The sequence below is a fragment of the Gymnoscopelus microlampas genome (assembly GCF_963454915.1).
Source record: "Gymnoscopelus microlampas genome assembly, chromosome: 1".
NCBI classification, from domain to species: domain Eukaryota; kingdom Metazoa; phylum Chordata; class Actinopteri; order Myctophiformes; family Myctophidae; genus Gymnoscopelus; species Gymnoscopelus microlampas.
The window spans coordinates 35,578,948-35,598,389 of record NC_139962.1 but is presented as its reverse complement, the minus strand read 5'-3'; the positions used below and the strand labels follow the sequence as shown (position 1 = coordinate 35,598,389).

The 19,442-nt window shown below is 43.0% G+C and overlaps 1 protein-coding gene across 1 annotated transcript in view; it reads right to left on the bottom strand.

Annotated features, from left to right (window-relative positions):
- LOC311043529 (neural-cadherin) overlaps positions 1 to 19,442 on the bottom strand; it is a gene marked incomplete at both ends in the record, with an annotated part of 322,985 nt that overhangs the window by 165,281 nt on the left and 138,262 nt on the right. The window contains 5 exons of the mRNA XM_084054821.1: positions 3,620 to 3,787; positions 6,524 to 6,696; positions 7,168 to 7,338; positions 14,776 to 14,944; positions 17,701 to 17,873. Of these exons, the coding sequence (XP_083910947.1) occupies positions 3,620 to 3,787; positions 6,524 to 6,696; positions 7,168 to 7,338; positions 14,776 to 14,944; positions 17,701 to 17,873 (854 nt within the window). The remainder of the gene's footprint in view (positions 1 to 3,619; positions 3,788 to 6,523; positions 6,697 to 7,167; positions 7,339 to 14,775; positions 14,945 to 17,700; positions 17,874 to 19,442) is intronic.

Below are 19,442 nucleotides of genomic sequence, written 5' to 3'. Positions count from 1 at the left end.
TGAAAGCATACCCTATACACACCAAGGCATTGTTGTGTAAATGGGGCTGTCGGGAAGTGTCAGTGCCTGATAATCGGTTGATAATTGTGTGGTGTGTCCCGTGCCATCAGTGGCAGTCAGTTATTTAATTGCGTCCAGGCTTTTACTTTTCAAAAAGCTAATTGTCTACTCTCAATTATCGATAAAGCTGGGGGAAATGCCCCAGTGCCGCCACCCACGCACGCACACACTAATGCTGGAAGTTGATTACTCTTGACTTCATTTGGAAGCATGCTTCCTAAAGAATAAAACACTGTACCACAAAAGAAAAGAGACAATGAATAATAACGTATATTACCCGGCAGAGAGTTACAAGCTGTTTGACGTGAACAACCCCAATGAGATCCCACAGGATGAAAGACAAATGCAATTCTGAATTTTCCATAAACCAATTAGGATAGATTGGTCAAAGCCGACAATATCTACTGTACACCCCAATTAAAAGTAAAACAGCATCTTGCATGCGATGCAGTCTCCCTCCAAGAGTGACCTAACTGCTGCCATTCAACCTTTGCTGCTGAGGAAGTAAAATAATGAGACACCATATCATGCATGCAGGGGTGCTGGGCATGGCTGACCAACACTGCTGCTGTACAACTAACATCTCCATAGTTGAGCTATTAGAACCCACTGAGTCATTATATCCTCATATAATAGTTCAATCAACATTGATCTGCAATCTCGATTTGCACACTGTGCTGTAGGGAACTCTCTCTCTATCTTTACACACACACACACACACACACACACACACACACACACACACACACATACGCACGCACGCACGCACACACTCGCGCACGCACACGCACACACACACACACACACACACACACACACACACACACACACACACACGCAATGCAAATACACAATACCAACATATCCGATAACTAGCTTCCAGCAATGTAGCCTCATTATTTCAGGAACAAGATTGTATCCAATCATCCCCTCTCGATTATTCATAGCCATTTACTTTTTCACATAGCTAACACATTGAAAATTAATCGACAGAAATTTCCTCAGGATCTCTTGGAAGCTATTAAGCCCATTAAAGTCAAATGAATATTTCAGAACAAGGGTGGGAAAATAAGAAAGAAGGGCAAGAGAACAGTGAGCTGTGTGTGTGTGTGGTGTGGTGTGCATGCGTGCGTACGTGCGTGGAGTTATATATTGTGTTATTTTTCCGTACAAGCACATCTGTGTGCTTTAATCTTGCTGCTGTCACCATGATACATGAATTTCCCTCTGGGGATCTATATAGAGGTTTATCTTATCTTATGCGTTCTTACTGGAGTATGATATATTATCTATTACTGTATATACAATGAAAGTTGCAGTGGGCGGTGTCTGTCTGTGGGTCTGTCTGTCTGTGGCGGGTGCACAGATGTGCCCATATAAGGACTACTGTATATGGGGACCGAGAATCGATTCTATTCTATTCTGAAGTTATTGATGAGAATCGGAAATCGATAAGATTTTGGCTTATCAATGATCTTATCTAGCGGACATCAGACGTGACATCATGTCACGAAAGACCAGAGTCATGTCATTGAAATCACTTGCTCACTTGCTCAAACATAATATGTCGTTTTAAAGCTTTTGACTTGTTGATTTTCTTGCCAACTACCGGTAAAAACAAGGAACGTGAATTTAATGGCTTGCATACGCCAACAGCAGTTGAGGCCAACATGTTCTACGTTTGATGTCTGCCAAAATTAAATTAAAGTGACAGAGTGCCACAGATTAGCACCAATAATAGAAAAGGATCGATAAGGAATCGGATCGATAAGCAGGATCGATAAGGGGATTGACATTTAAAAAATCACACCCTGTGTGAAGGTAGCGGCGCCTTTGATACATTTTGTCATCGATATGTGTTTATAATGTGTTTATAGTCACGTGTCACGTGAAGCTTGACCAATCACTTTGTTGACGTGTCTGACCAATCAGAACGTTGACGTGTCTGACCAATCAGAACGTCGACGTGTCTGACCAATCAGAACGTTGACGGTGAACACGGACAAAGTCAGGTATAGAGCAGGAGCGGCTAGCGCCGCAAAAAAATGAACAATCCCCATCCCTAATAGGGACCCGACATGTGTAAACGCTTTGTCAATGTAATACCCCCTACCGGTGGGCCAGCATTTATGCCCAAATATGGACATTCACAAATTGTGGTTGTAGGCAACGGTTTCTGTTGAGTCTGACTCTAATCAACATGCTTTGTCAGTAGGCCACTGCCATGGTGGTGATCTGGAGAACATATATATAAAGGGACTGAATTAAATGGGCTTTTAACCCATTCAATCCGGTAACGCATCTGTGTAATTAGCGGCGCTAGCCGCTCTATACCTTTAGGTATAGAGCGGATATTAGCCCTCTATACCTGGCTTTTGCGTCAACGTTCTGATTGGTCAGGCTCGCCAGGGTTCTGATTGGTCAGGTCCGTCAACGTTCTGATTGGTCAGGCCCGTCGAGGTTCTGATTGGTCAGGTCCGTCAACGTTCTGATTGGTCAAGCCCGTCGAGGTTCTGATTGGTCAGGTCCGTCAAGGTTCTGATTGGTCAGGCTCGCCAAGGTTCTGATTGGTCAGGTCCGTCAACGTTCTGATTGGTCAGGCTCGCCAAGGTTCTGATTGGTCAGGTCCGTGAACGTTCTGATTGGTCAGGTCCGTCAACGTTCTGATTGGTCACTATCAGCTATGACAGATCAGTTTTTGCCACTTACCTTGGAATGCATTTGGTGATTTGCTTCCAATGGCACTATTTAGTGCCACTGGAAGCCTTGAAATAAATTTACAGAGATTTAATATTGTTTCTCTAGTAGAAACACATATCTATGACAAAATATATCAAAGGCGCCGCTACCTTCACACAGGTGTGATTTTTTTAAGATTTATTTGGCTATTTTCTTTATTACGTTTTTTTTTTATTAAGTTAAGATTTTTAACTCCTGTGCTTCTGGGGGTCCGTGGAACAACATATTTTGAGATGGGCGTCGGCGGCCAAATACATTCATTTTGGGTGTCCTTGACATGGAAAAGTTGAAGCACCACTGATATAGCAACATACAGTACTGTTAGGATTTGTAATTTTTTTTAAGATATGTATTTGACCGCGGACCCCAATCTCAAAAGGTTTTGTTCCAGGGACCCCCAGAAGCAAAGATTTGAGTTACAAATGTTCACTTTAAGAAATATATATATTCAAAGATGCTCACACATTTTCACGATTTTTCTAAAGAAAATGCAGATCTACAAGCTCTGAGCTATGAGCTTGTATATCTGCTATTTTTGAATAGCCAAAGAAATCTTAAAATGACACAGATGCGTTCCAAGTCTTAATGGCTTTATGTATGGGCTGCGCACAAGACCTATTATGTGAGCGGGCGTAATTCACAACACATGCAGACACAGGCAACCGAGGCACGAGGCGGTGTAGTTGATTGCCGTTGCCGAAGGGATGTGTGTCATGTAGCCTCGTGCCCCAGGCTGCAGCCCCGTGAGCTTTCTCGTTTATCTGGCCCTGTATGCACCCGTGGGATTTGTTTGGTCTCAAGGCAGTTCCCCTTTACTCACCACAATCGGAGTGTCTCGGACAGTGTTTTCTGGTATGACCATGCTGTAGCTGTCCCTCTCCCACTGTGGGGGCTGGTTCTTCACATTGGTGATGGTCACAGCCAACTCCACCGAGCTGCTACGGTTCCCACCGTCTGTGGCCACGATCTCCCTGGTGATGTATGTCCTCTGTGGGTATAAGATGTGTTTGTAAAGAAACGTTTGGGCTTCGCTGCCTTCTTCAAGTCACAGCCATTGAACAATGTTGATTTTGTCATTGTACAGCATCATGAATGTTAAATGAACACGGAATCGTCTCAGAAAGAGGTCCTTTTTATAGAGCTCTGTGGGCTAAAGCCATGGAGGATGGACACCACTGGAATGGAAGGGAAATAAGTAGGAAAGAACATAGATGAAAAGGAAAGGAAAGACAAGGGTATAGACAAAAAAAAGAGTAGAAGAAAGGAAACTCAAATGATGCGTATTATGCATGTCTTAAATGGTATCAGACAGACAGACAGACAGAGAGAGAGAGAGAGATAAACAGAGAGAGAAAGAGAGAGAGATGGAGAGAATGAGTAATTCTGTGTGTCAGTGTGGAAATATCAATTAAAAAATAAATAAATAAAGAAACCTGGTCAGACCACGGTACGTGGTTGATGTATAAACGTTGTAGTGGGTAACCTGCTCCTTATGTTAGCGTGGGCTCAAAGAAACAATGCAATACATACTATAGGTACAACCACCTGGTTTCAAGCCTGAATCTCCCATGTAGGAGACAAAACATCTAAACAATTGGTTCTCAAAGTGGGGTCTGGGGACCCCCAGGGGTCCTTGGGGGCTACCAGGGGGTCCCCAGAAAAATGTGTTAATATAGTGTCACAATCTTTTGAACCACTTAAACCATATTTTATACATTGGCTATTAAAAAATATCAGATATACATAAGCTGTGGATCTGCTATTATTGAAAATTTTAGAATTTCTTAACTCAAATCTTTTCTTCTGGGGGTCCCTGGTACAAAATATTTGTCCAAATACATATCATTTTGGGGGTCCTTGAACCACTGATCTAAACTACTCAGTCAAAGGAGAAGCACCACGTTGGCCATTAGAAAGATTAGCCTTCTGGTTTTCAGACGGCTACTTTGCTACATGGGTTTTTATTTGCCTATCTGCTCAGGAGCACTGTAATAATAGTGCTCACTAATAATAAAGTGGCCTTCGGGTGTTTGGCCCCTTCGTTCACCAGTTCAGTACTATATTTCCGCCTGCACTGTATTGTCACTCACTCAACTGGCAGTTCATTCCCTGACTGAATCAGTCAACATGTTCACCAAAACGTCCCCTCAGGCTATGCTATGGGATCTAAACAATTACAGGCACTCGTGCTGCATAAAGAGGGAAATGTGCGGTTGCAGTTCAATAATGTAAACATGTGTATTTGATTGATGAATGGCCCAAACTACACAGTTTACTGAGAGGACCTCCCTCCCCCATCTGAAGACGTTGTCAGTGGCCTGATACAATAGTTAAATGATTAAATGAATGAAATATGCAGCCACACTGAGGCTCTCCAGATTAGTTAGATAATAGTTTAATATGAATGAAACAGCTGAATATGTTAATTAATTCACCCGTTTTGATTAGAAGCCTAGTTGTAAGTTCCACTTATTACACAAATGTGCTTTTGTTGTATGTGTGTGTTCCTGCCTGGTTGTATGTGTACCGTTTTCTTTGTGCCATGATTTGTTTGTAGGCAACACAACTCCCCAAAGGAGTGGGGATGAAATTAGTTTGATTAATATTATGTGTATATTTAATTTCCTATGCGGGATTGTGTAACGTGGCTGCCACTGCACTCTTACGGTATGCATATGGTTATGCTGCTGACGCTGCTGACAAGTGTTCCTGTTGTAAGCATGGGGCTGATTCAGATATTGCTGTTCACTTCCACCAAACTTGTTTTTCTTTTTTTTTATCTTAGGGTGAGGGACAGCAAAGGCAGCGAGATGGTTAAATGTATTCTTGTGTTTCCAGAAGGACACGTGATGGCATATTTAGGCTGCCCTCATTATCCGTAATAAAGGACTACCATGTTCCTGCTTTGTTGGTCGTGCACTGTATCAAAGTGTCCTGTCTCAGTGATAAGTCAATGTTAATAATTAACTTTTCATCAAAGGCTATGTTTAGCAGTTTGTTAACTTCAAAGAGTCAACCTTTTATAAACTTAATAAAATCACATGGTATACAATCCCTCTGCAGTAAATGCCTGTGATAATAATGTGTCAGCCTTGTCAACATACATCTAAATTATGTTTGCTAAAAGAAACGTAACTCCACATGAATTTAACAGCATCATACAAGGTTTACAAAAAAACTGTGTTACACATTCCATCATATCGTAAAGCTCTAAAACACTAGCCACTATGTGATTCATTGCATTTACTCCAACCTTGCACTTTATTATGAGTCATACTGGATAAGAGTGTCTGCTAAAAGCCTCAATTGTAAATTGTGTTTGTGCATACAGTATGTGCACTTGTGCTCACGTGCATGCCATGTGCATCGTACAGTATACTGTATGTGTATGTGTGCACGGCAGTGTGCATTAGGAAAGTAAAATGCTGGAACATTGTGAGGATAGTGAGTCCTTAAATCTTACTCATCACTATAGAGACAACCTGTGTTCAATCAGTAATTAGTTTGTCTGTTGTTCATTTGTCTGCTTTGAAATTAAACTATATGCTGATGTTTTGAAGACATCGGCTAATTGATCTGCAGCTTAATTTCTTGGAATGAGTCCATGTCGATGTGTGTGTCTCTAAGTGTGTGTGTGTGTGTGTGTGTGTGTGTGTGTGTGTGTGTGTGTGTGTGTGTGTGTGTGTGTGTGTGTGTGTGTGTGTGTGTGTGTGCGTGTTTGTACCTGAGAAATAGGCTGGTTGACATACACCCAGCCAGTCAGAGGGTTAACCTTGAGGTACTCAGGCTGCTCATTGGACATAGAGTATGTAACAGCTGCATTGGTGCCAAAGTCATCATCATGAGCTGCCACACGGAGGAAGCTAGTACCAATCATTGTGTCCTCACGAAGGAAGTCTATGGACAGCAGAGGAAAGATGAGGAGAGAAAAGATAATACTAAGAGAAGAGACAAGACAAGAGGAAAAGAGAAGAGAAGAGAAGAGAAGAGAAGAGAAGACAAGAGAAGAGAAGAGAAGACAAGAGAAGAGAAGAGAAGAGAAGAGGGCCCGACCGATACATCGGTTTGACTGATTTAGTGATATAGTGGCCATTAATTGTCTTATTTGATGACGTATTGGTAAATGCAGCCGAGCCGATGTGTCAGGATTTTAACCACTTTCACCTTAGTGCTATTTTGGGCATGCCACAAGAGGTGAACATTTTTAAGCGTGTTCAAACCCCCCAACACAAGGTGTGAGCTTGTAGATAAAAAAAAAATATATATGGATAGGGCTTAAGTGGTTAAATAAAATAAATTACTTAAAAAAGAAAAAGAAATATGGGCCTAAACATCAGTTTACAGATGCGGGCTCTAGAAGGGACTCACATTCATATCGGATGTTCTCAAACTTGGGGCTGTTGTCATTCTGGTCCAGGATGAGGATGTTGAGTTGACAGATGCCAATCAGCGGGTCAGCTGCCTGGTCAGTGGCAGTCACGGTTACAGCATACTCCCGTTGGCGCTCGCGGTCAAACTTCCTGGCTGTGACAATCACTCCTGGAGTGAAAAAACAGATCGCTTCATCAGACAACCATGCCCATCTCCAATGGCTCTGATGTCAAAAGTAAATCCAACTTTCATATTGCCCTACTCTCATGCTGCCAGACAATCAGAGACCTCTACCCACCTTTCTGGGGACTTCAAAATCTGTTTTGGAAACCAATCATGTCACCACCACAATAGGAAGGAACGCACTAAAGACTTTGGATTGGAGCTGAAATCCAAAGTCTTAGGGGGCACGGTGGCGCCTGCAGTAACTTCTTTGTCTCTTCTGGGCAGCCAATCACGGTCCTGCATTCACTGCTTGTGCTCCTTAATTCTCTGCTTGGGCGGCGAATCGCGGTCCTCCATTCACTGCTCGGGCGACCAATCACAGTCCTGCATTCACTGCTTGAGCAGCGGCCAATCACGGTCCTGCATTTACTGTTTCACTGACCAGTTAAATCTTTCCCCCAACTCCTGGACCCGCCCCCGTCATTCACTGCTTGAGCAGCGGCCAATCTCTGTCCTGGATTTACTGTTTCACTGACCAGTCAAATCTTTCCCCCAACTCCCAGACCCCATTCCTAGATGAGGAAGAAGGAGGAGCCCTGAGGAAACAGCAAGGATTACAACAAGGATTAAATAAAAAATAAAGATTGATTTGATTGATTTTTACACTTTGTCAGCTTGTTCTTTTGTCATTCAATGGTATGTCATGATCTAGTAATTGTATTTGTATTTTATTAGAGAACAGCAAAAAACGATCATGTATGAGTTTATAGCCCTGAAACATGACTGTCATATCTTGACTGTCATGGATGAACTTCAAACTGGTATTTAAACTTTCTCCCTTTTTGGTCCGTACATCTACATAAACGTTCATATTCTAAATATAAAGTGCTTACCCCATGGCTACGGATTTTACAATTATGTACGTTTCTTCAGAAGTTCCTGAATATTCTGAATTGTTAAATGTAAAGCATTTTAATCCGATTGGTGGCCATTTCCCCCGTATTTTCTTATGCTTTCAACTACGTGACCCTATCGGCTGGGAGGTGTATTGCACTCTGGAACATTACAACTCTATGAGGAAATGGCCGCCGATCGGATATTTTAATCCGATTGGTGGCTTTTTATTGAACAATACGGAAGATATGGGTACTTTTGAGGGCCCGTACATTATTGTAACATCCGTGGCCATGGGGTAAACACTTTATATTTGAAATATGGACGTTTATGTAGATGAATGGAGCAAAAAGGGAGAAAGTGCAAACACCAGGTTGACGTTCATCCATGACCGTAAAAGACGACCGTCATATGATCCATGGCTGGCATTTGTTTTCCAAGTATTTCCAATGTTGAGTACTTTTACTTCTACTCCACTAAATCTGATCTCAGAGGCAAATATTATACTTGTACTCCACTACAATTATTTGAAAACTTAAGTTAAGTTGTAGATTTGGATTATTATTACAGAACACATATTAACCACTTCAGGCTATACATTTCAGCCATTCGAAAATAGCAGATCTACAAGCTCACAATGATGTAAGCTATTTATCACTACATAACTAAAAGAGTTTATGAGTTAGGGGAAACAAGAGTTTGTCATAGTATCAACATTATATTTGGGTAACATGCTATGGTTTAAAACATAGGTTTTAAAGCATAACATATTATGTTAACCTAGAGCAGGGGTCTTCATAAGGGGGTCCAGGACCCCTAGGGGTCCTCATAGTTACTACAGTACAGGGGGTCCGCCAAATCTATTTGAGATTTTCTCTCTCTTTTTTTTTCACTATAACCAGCATCCGGGGAGTACATTCACTGAAAATAGCCGATCTACAAGCTGACAACGCGTCATCTGCTGTTTGTGGTAGGCTACAGTGCCTCCCCGAATCCACAGACGGCAAATCCGCGTCCCATTTTTTACCCGTTCATCTACATGAACGTTCGGATTTCAAATATAAAGTGCTCACCCCAAGGCCACGGATGTTGCAATTATGTACGGAGCCTCAAAAGTACCTGTATATTTTGTATTGTTCAATAAAAAGCATTTGAATCCGATCGGTGGCCATTTTTCTCCATAAGCTTTCAACTTCGCGACCCTATCGGTTGGAAGGTGAATTGCACTCTGATACCTTATAACTCTATGAGAAAATGGCCAACAATCGGATTAAAATGATTTTTATTGAACAATACGGAAGATACGGGTAATTCTGAGGGCCCGAACATAATTCTAACATCCATGGCCATGGGGTCAGTCCTTTATATTTGAAATATGAACGTTTATGTAGATGAATGAAGCAGTAAGGGAAAAGTGCAAACACCTGGTTGAAGTTCATCCATGACAGTAACAGACGACCGTCATGTGATCCATGGCTAGCATGTAGAGTAAGACCGTACGGCTCATTTGCATATCCTCGTGAATATAAATTAGCCATGCGGTCTTCCCAACATTGTAAGACCAAAATTGTAGACCAATTTAGCTACATAACTAAACGAGTTTAGGGAGTTAGGTTAGGGGAAACAACGTCATAGTGTCAACATTTATATTATAGCCTATAAGCAAAATATAACGTAGGCTACCTATTAGAGTCACTTAGACAGGCAAGACAGACATTAACAAAACAAATTGCCGTCTGATGTGATGTAAAAACGGGGGTCCGGGACCCCTAGGCCCTAGGGGGTCCTCGTAGTTACTACAGGGGGTCCACCAAATCAATGTGAGATAGAACATTTTCTCTCTCTCTCTTTTTCTTCTTTTTTTTATACAGCATCCCTATTTTGGGGGGGGGTAGCCTATACATTCACCGAAAATAGCCGATCTACAAGCTGACAATGTGTCATGCTGGGACAGCTTGTAGATCTGCTATTTTTGGTTAAGAGGTTTGGTGGTGTATAGGGCAAAAAAACAAGTAGGCCTACAGAGCCAATTGTCTAATGATTAATGCTTTAATCTCAACGTCAATTTTAATGTTTTCCGAATGAGAAATACAAATGTATAGGCTACTATAAGCACATCATGCTGCTACCCCTGACATTATGCAGAGTATAGGTTATAAGCATGAATTCTTTTATTTCTCAAAGATGAGTTTGGGCAGAGTTAGGGAAAGCGTTCACAATCACACTCTACAATTGTATTACACTCCTTCTTCTTATCAGCCAAAATATAATATAATATAATATTTTAGCCAAAATATAAAACATGTTTTTAACCATAGCATGTTAACCTAGAGCAGGGGTCTTCATAAGGGGGTCCTGGACCCCAAGGGGTCCTCGTAGTTACTACAGTACAGGGGGTCCGCCAAATCTATTTGAGATTTTATCTCAATTTTTTTCCCTTTTTTCTCTGTAACCAGCATCCGGGGGTACATTCACTGAAAATAGCCGATCTACAAGCTGACAACATGTCATGCTGTGATATGAACGTTTATGTAGATGAATGGAGCAGTAAAGGAAAGGTGCAAACACCAGGTTCAAGTTCATCCATGACGGTTGTAATCCATGGCTAGCAAAGACGTGGCTAGCCTGCGGACTAAGACCGGCTAATTTGCATATTCTCGTGCATATAAATTAGCCATGTGGTCTTCTGCGGACAATTTGGGGGTATTTTGTTATACTTTATTGGAGTATTTCCAATTTTCAGTACTTTTACTTCTACTCCACTACATCTCAGAGGCAAAGATTATACTTTTACTCCACTACAATTATTTGAAAACTTTAGTTAAAATGACAAGTTACTTTATAGATTTGGATTATTATTATAGAACATACATTAACCACTTCAGCCCTATATACACGTTTCAGCCATTTAAAAATAGCAGATTTTTCGTCCGGGACCCCTAGGCCCTAGGGGGTCCTCGTAGTTACAGGGGGTCCGCCAAATCTATGTGAGATAGAACATTTTCTCTCTTTTTTTTCCTTCTTTTTTTACGCTATACAGCATCCTTTGGGGGGTAGCCTACATTCACCGAAAATAGCCGATGTATACAAGCTGACAATGCGTCATGCTGCAACAGCTTGTAGATCTGCTATTTTTGGTTAAGAAGTTTGGTGGTGTATAGGGCAAAAAAACAAGTACAGAGCCAAATGTCTAATGATTAATGCTTTAATCTCAACGTCAATTTGAATGTTTTCCGAATGAGAAATACAAATGTATAGGCTATAAGCACATCATGCTGCTATACCCTGACATTATGCAGAGTATAGGCTATAAGCATGAATATTATTTTATTGCTCAATGATGAGTTTGCCTATTTGTTACATAACTAACAGAGTTTGGGTAGAGTTAGGGAAAGCGTTCACAATCACACTCTACAATACACTCCTTCTTCTTATCACATATAGCCAAAATATAATGTAGGCTATACACTTAATAGAAAATTGGACAATGTTAGCTGTTTGTCGGAAAGAAACCATGCAGGAACATTAATATGGCAGCCAGTAAAAGCTCTCGTTCTGCTTTGATCAGGTTAATGTTAATGTTACATTATCGGCTGCCTACAAGCATCGTTGTCGTGGCTCAACATGCCCTCGGTGGCTCGTGGTAATTATTAATGCTTTGATCATCTCATCAATTGTAAGTCTAGAATGACAGATGCAATGAATACGAGAGTATGTTACGTTATATGTACAGTATATATGCTACAAGCAAGCAGAGCCACAGTTAAACAAAGTTGGCTCGGGCAGGAGTCGATCCCGTCCTCCCGGTGCGTGTGGTTTTCTGTGATTGGCCGAACGTTCATATTGTAGCGCTCCGACCTCGACAATCAGGCGATGTCTTTGGCGCAGTCGGTAGCGCTGTCGCCTCACAGCAAGAAGGTCCTGGGTTCGATTCCCGCCGGGGACGCTGTGGGCGCTGGGGGCGTGTCTTCTCCTCCGCGTCATCAGCGCCCATACCCTAGGTGGGGTTGGTGAAAGGGCCTACTCTGTGTGGAGTTTGCATGTTCTCCCCATGTCTCCCAGGGTAGTTAATACCCTCACAAAAACATGTAGTAATCCTGGTCACTATACCGCCTCCCCCATGACAGCCGGGGCGCCTGATGGAGGGGAAGGGAACTGGTTGGAATAACGTGTTCCTTCCACGCGCTACGTCCTACCAGGGAAACTCCCCCCTGTCAGGTGACAAGAAGGTCAGTTGGCTCTCATGCACTGAAGGAAGCATGAGCTCGGCCCTGGCCTCCCCAGGTTGTGGGGGACTGGTGTAGCGCTGGTGTAGTGCCCAGGATCACTTAGGAAATTGGCACCGGGTGAAAAAAATGGGTTGCAAAAATCGCGGGACAAAAAATTAAAGTAAAAAAGAAATCCAAAGTCTTTAATCGTTTCCACCCAGTTTTAACATTGAAAGCTTGGAGATTGTCCTCAGTGGAGCGAACTTGTGAGTCTACTATTGCTTTAAAGACGGGGTGCCATGGTTTTCAGTGATCCCCCCCCCCCCCCCCCAAAAAACATCATCATCAGATATCATGGTTATACTAGGAGGAAGATTATTTTCAAAAAAGTGTACAGAAAGTGTTAAAATTATGTTTTTATCTGGACACGCCTCCAGTTCATTAAGTATACCTGGTTCTCACATTAGCACCTCCCACCTGAACCAGTCCCTCCGCCTCCTCCTAGAAGACCACCCACCTATCCTAATCCATCCTCCTCCTCATGCCACACCTGTTGTGTTATGATAATGAGGGGGAGTCAGAGAAGACATAAAACACCATAAAAACACCACCAGGGGGTTTAATGAAGTTCTATCAACCTCATAGACACAGCAAAAGTGCAAAATCATGGCACCACCTCTTTAAACATTTCCTAGAGTAAATACAGTTCAGAATCAGTCTGTCACATCACAGGTTTACAGGTGTAAATCAGTGGGTGAAATTCTGGACAGATCATACATATGTCTGATTGTCTGGTGGAAGAAGCTACTGTATGTGTCTACTGCCAGTGGCCTTGTGGCTGCAGAGCCACTTTCCATGTGGCACCATCTGAAACAGTCTGTGGTTGGGATAACTACGATCTTTGATGATTCCGTGAGCTTTGCTGACGCAACATCCATCGTATATGTCTTGGATGGAGGGACATTCACATCCACTGATGCCATGGCCGTCCACATGAACTTTTGCAGTGTTTTGCTGTTCCCATACCAGGCAGTGATGCAACCAGTCAGGACGCTCTCTGTGAATCCTCTGTAGAAGGCCTACAGGACCGTTGGGCCCACACTGAACTTCTTCAGTCACCTGAGAATGCAGAGGCTTTGTGGTACCTTCTTCACCTCTCATTCTATAATCTCAGCTTGACTTCTTGCAGTCCACGATGAGTTGTTCAGTCTTGTCGAAGTAGAAAGCCAGGTTGTTCTCCTGGCGCCATTGTGTCAGGTTCTCCACCTACCTACCTCTCTCATCTCATCTCATCTCATTGTTGTCAGTGATCAGGGCTGTCACTGACACTGTTGCCAGCAAACTTAAGAACTAGGTGAGAGAAGGGGGCTCAGGACACAGCCCTGGTGGGCTCATGTTTTGAGGGCTAACAATGGGGGGAAAAAATAAATCTACATCTGCCTGTTAGATTATGTGATATCTTGTGTGCAAAATACATTTTGTTATGCTATAAGAAAGATCATTGTGTCACCGAAATCATTTTCTGGGGAGCACGAAGGGGCACAGCAAATTCCATGGCAATCCAGCCAGTAGGTTTCAAGATAATTATGTTGTTTTAGACCAAATTGATGTGAAATGGTTTTCTGCTTTTGGGACTGAAGAGAGTGCCTTGCATACAGCAAGTTTAGCTAGCAGCTCACGTATACTTTGAAATAGCAGCTGCATGTCGGGTGTGGTTACACTTCTTTTCTATGCAGCTTTTGCAATCTGATATGCCACATCTGAACTCAGATGTGTCTACACATTGTATATGTCCACACTTGACATTTCCATGCAGCATGCCATGTTCACAACTGAATCCCAATAATTAGGCCCTAGCGCACACACACACACACACACACACACACACACACACACACACACACACACACACACACACACACACACACACACACACACACACACACTCTTTGCACAATGCCATCCTCCTGTACAATATTGTTTATGTATATACTTTACTGTTTGCTTAAATGTAAGTTATTTCGAAAATATGTTGTTTAGACAGATGGATGTTTGCCTGGTATCCAAGTTACTTTGTAGCACTTAATTATTTTCTCTGCACCCTAATTACTTGCTCATTTGAGGTGTGCTTAACTATTGTTCATACCACTTACACCACTAAATGCTTAAATTATGTGTGTGTGTGTGTGTGTGTGTGTGTGTGTGTGTGTGTGTGTGTGTGTGTGTGTGTGTGTGTGTGTGTGTGTGTGTGTGTGTGTGTGTGTGTGTGTGTGTGTGTGTGTGTGTGCACACGTTTGTTTGTTTGTTTGTTTGTTTGCATGCATGCATTCAGGGGTACCCGTGTCGGGGTGAATGCTGAAGGCTGGCACTGTAGAGTCTTTGTGCATGAAGCCATAGGTCACTCTGCCATTAGAACCCTCATCTGCATCTACAGCATGGACCTGTAGAACCAACGTCCCTGCCGGTAGGTTCTCCAGAACCGATGTTCTCTCTCGATACTGATGACACTGAGATAGGGAGAGGAAGCAGGGAAAAGAAGAGAAAAAAGAGACACAGCAGCAATTGAAAGGTTCAGATCAATAGTAGATTATTTGTGCACAAAATCCATCAGTGTGTGAGCATGATGTATGCCTTTTAAGTGTGTGTGTGTGTGTGTGTGTGTGTGTGTGTGTGTGTGTGTGTGTGTGTGTGTGTGTGTGTGTGTGTGTGTGTGTGTGTGTGTGTGTGTGTGTGTGTGTGTGTGTGTGTGTGTGTGTGTGTGTGTGTGTGGAACAACTCGTCATGAGCCCTACTATTTGATTAAAGATGAAACTTGTTTAACCTTGAGCGCCCGCCGCCCGGCTTACTGACGGCTGAGGACATGGCTAGCTGAGTACTGTCAAAAACAGCTCTTTTGCAGTGCAAAACAGGGCAAAGCCAAGGCCAACAATGAGAAACTAGCCTCGAGCATTGTTCAAGACCATGTCATCTTCAAGCGTCCACAATGGAGGCTTGCACTACACAGTTTTGAATTACAGCTATTTGAAGTTGAAATGTCAAATCTGGTGGTTTTTGCTGAAGTAGAGTATATCTACCACCGATCAGCACTGCACCACCGGATCATTTGGGTCCCACACGCCAAGTTTGAGGCTGTTAGGTTGGAAGTCGCCCGATTTGCCCGGGACACACAGACACAGGTTTTGTGAATTAATAGATATATACTGGTAGATAATATATAAACAGATTTCAGGCATTTTCAGGCTCCATTGTCAGCACTGATGGATGGATGCCTATGATGATGATATGACACAGACATTGAGTACCTACAATGTATTTACGTGAAACCAAAGCATAAAAGAACACTTCACGCACATGAGCTGTCTAGTTGTTTAATTGTGCTCAATCACTCTGGCAAAACTGTCAGTAGCAGTGACCAAATTTGATGAAATTTTAAGTATTACATTGTGAAAGTTTCAAAAGTAAAAAGAACTTCTGTAATTATAATCAGAATACATTGTTAAACTAACAAGTTTTCTGTCACCATTCAAGCTGAGAAGTACATTAAGTGTGGTGTATCTCTGGTGTGCACGTGTGCACGTGTGTGTGTGTGTGTGTGTGTGTGTGTGTGTGTGTGTGTGTGTGTGTGTGTGTGTGTGTGTGTGTGTGTGTGTGTGTATGGTAATATTCAGTATTTTATGGCGTCCAGGGCCTGACTACTTCAGAGAGAACAGCAGGATGTAGAGGGAAACTCTCTCTCTCTCTCTCTGGGTCTACAAATACACAAGCAGCTCTGAGACCAGAGAATAGCCTGGGAATGGGGCATCAAAACAAGATAGAAGTCCCTCTCTGTTCCTATGTCCTGCTGCTGCTGTGCCAGCAAGAGAATGAGCAGAGAACCAGGAAACAGTAGCTAGTTACGTCCATCCTACTGATAGAAAATCTCACTGTTCTTTCTTTCTTTCTTTTTCTTTTCCCTGTTACTTGGCTCTTGCTTTATGTCACGGTGATGTAAGGGGAAATGGAAATGTTCACAGTCCACTGTAAGTGGTCTCCACTGTAAGTGGTCTCCACTGCTCTTCACTCGTCTTCCCTCTCCTCTGCCTCCTAACAGGTAGAGCCAAAGGAAAACACTCCGGGCTTTGCTTTCCCCGGGAGAGCGTGAACAAGCTTTACTCAGCAAGGCTCCCTCCTAACCCATAAAGACCAGAGGCCGATTCTACAAATGTCTTCTAAATCCTAACAGTTTTTTTTTTCAACGTATGTTGCTATATCAGTGGTTCTCAATCCTTTTCGTGTCAAGGACCCCCAAAATTGTATTTGGCCGCCGACTCCCATCTCAAAATAATTCGTTCCAGAAACCCCCAGAAGCAAAGATTTGACTTAAAAATGTTTGGTTTAAACATTTATATATTCAAAGATTCGCAGAAATGTTCACGATTTTTCAAAAATAGCAGATCTTCAAGCTCATAGCTTGAGCTATGAGCTTGTATATCTGCTATTTTTGAAAAGCCAAAGTATACAATAATGGTTCAAGTGGTTATACAGATGTGTTCCCGGTTTTAATGGGCTAATCTCCGCTCGCATACCTCGAGGGACCCAAGGAGAAAAAAAAGAAAGAAAGAAAGCCGCCTCATTTAAAATTGAGACGTGGACAGAGAGGCAGGTGAAGTCAAGCCGGGGAAGCCTAGTGTGTTTCCCGCACATCCCCACAAAGCCTTAATTAAAAGGCCGTGATGATGTACGGAGCAGGCACGGGGTCAGGCTGGCTAATCGCTTCTCCTGAGAGCGGAGCAATAAATAGACAAGATGGAGAGAACGAGGAGGGGGTGGGGGTTCATGGAGGTGGAGAGATTGGGAGAGATAAGGATAGCGGGAAATGGGAGAAAAGCGTGCAAGTGGCAGGGGACAAGTTGCGTGCGCGCGTGTGTGCGTGTGTGTGTGTGTGTGTGTGTGTGTGTGTGTGTGTCAGTGTGTGTGTGGCGGGGGCTAATGAGTAGATAAGCCACAGAGATATACTGAGAAAACATAAAGTGGAAGTAAAACAGCAAGTAAGCAGGATTGTGTGGCAATGGGGGAAGTTGCTGCTTATCAAACACCTTTATTGCTTTCTAACAAATTGCTGATAAAGAACACGACTAAATTAAGTTTAATCAGTGTGTGTGTGTGTGTGTGTGTGTGTGTGTGTGTGTGTGTGTGTGTGTGTGTGTGTGTGTGTGTGTGTGTGTGTGTGTGTGTGTCTGTGTACGCACACACGCACTCTCGCGTGCATGACTGACTGACACACCTTCTCAAAGACAGGTTTGTTGTTGTTGACGTCATCCACTCCCACAATGACCTGGGCCGTGGCTGCCAGCGGCTGCGGTCCACCCGATGCGTTGTCATCCGTCGCGGTGACATTCAGGACGTACTCCACCCCCTGGAGGCGAGGGGGTGGCGTGGAGCGCAGACGAATCAGACCTGGAATCAATCAGAGCAGGATGGGTTAAGGATGTCATTAGGGTTGTCGTGGTTCAGGCACCTTAAGTTCTTAAAAAAAGGTGAGGTCACCACGCTTTGGGTGAGGTGCATCTCAAGCGTAGTGACACGTTTTCCATTTAGTGGAAAATGTAATGGTGCCAGTGTAATGTGACTGAGAGCATGTACTGTAAGAATGACATGGTGACAGGCTGCAGCACTGTTCAGCAGGCTGATGGTTTAGCTGTGGAGATATTGTGTCCCTGCCTTTGTATGACTGGGTCTCAGATAGTGTCCCTTGTCTTTATATGGACTCAGATAATGTCCCTTGTCTTTATATTGACTCAGATAGTGTCCCTTGTCTTTATATGGACTCAGATAGTGTCCCTTGTCTATGGGTCTCAGATGGACTTCCCTTGTCTTTGTGACCAGGTCTCAGATAGACTCCCTTGTCTTTGAGACCAGGGGCCCTATTTTGCGCGTCTTAAGTACCAGGTCTTATGCGAATGTGTTTGGCCACTCAAAGGTCTTCAGTTAAGTCATAAGACCAGGTCTCAGATAGACTGTCTTCAAGGGGCGAGGCTGCTGCTCCAGACAATCGGGCATCACACACGGCAGTGACAACATGTGTGCGCCACTGATCAATTGGGTGAGTGTGTGTTAGCCTGGGACCAGACGAATCTGCGAGCGCAAACTCCCAAACTCTGCGATTTGGGTCTGGCACCGCTCCATAGAGAATTAATTTCCTGCTCCAGAAGACGTGTGTAACCAATCAGGGCCCAGTATTTGAATATGGGAGACTGTAATTGGTAGTTGGTTGTAGGTCTAACCAATTGCGTCGAGGGCCATTGTTTTGATCCCGCCCCTTGGGAAAAAAAGACGTCCTCATGGAAGCACCAGACTCATATCCACGCAGTGATATAGTCGGCTACGCCAGGCTAAGTGTGTGTAGCAAGTGTGTGTAGCAGGTGTGTTTAATGAGCCAGTCAGCGTGTGGGGACAAATTGTTGCTTAATGGCGCTCCACACAGATCTTCAAATCACTACAAGTTAACACACAAATCCAGTCCCTAGCCAAATCAAGCACACAAGAAGTATCTAAGCAAAAACAAAAATAGTTGACTACACAACCTAGTCCAGAAGACACAAGTTCAACACTCAAAAACGTGATAATGGATCATCTTAAGTCATCTAATACAAAGGTCTACACACATTTTCAAAAGAACATGCAGTGTTATATGCAGTGATTTAAACTCTTGACTGCTGATCTTTTTGTCTAACAGCCTTTTTTGTAGGAACGCAATGACTCTGTATTCATGACAAATTAGGCATGTTGAAAGCACAGACATGAACCTTTGAGGCCCATGCACTCTACCTGCGGTGTGCAGTCCTTTGTCGGAGCTGTTCAAACTGCTTCGTCCCTCATTTGTTAGTGCACAATAGGCTATCAAGATGTTTTTTATCCCTCAACGGAGGTCTGGTGAATTTGATTTTCTTGTTCATTTATACTGGAGTGGACTATACTGCATTCAAATAATCTCAATTTTGTCATCAAACTTTGCATCTATGTACT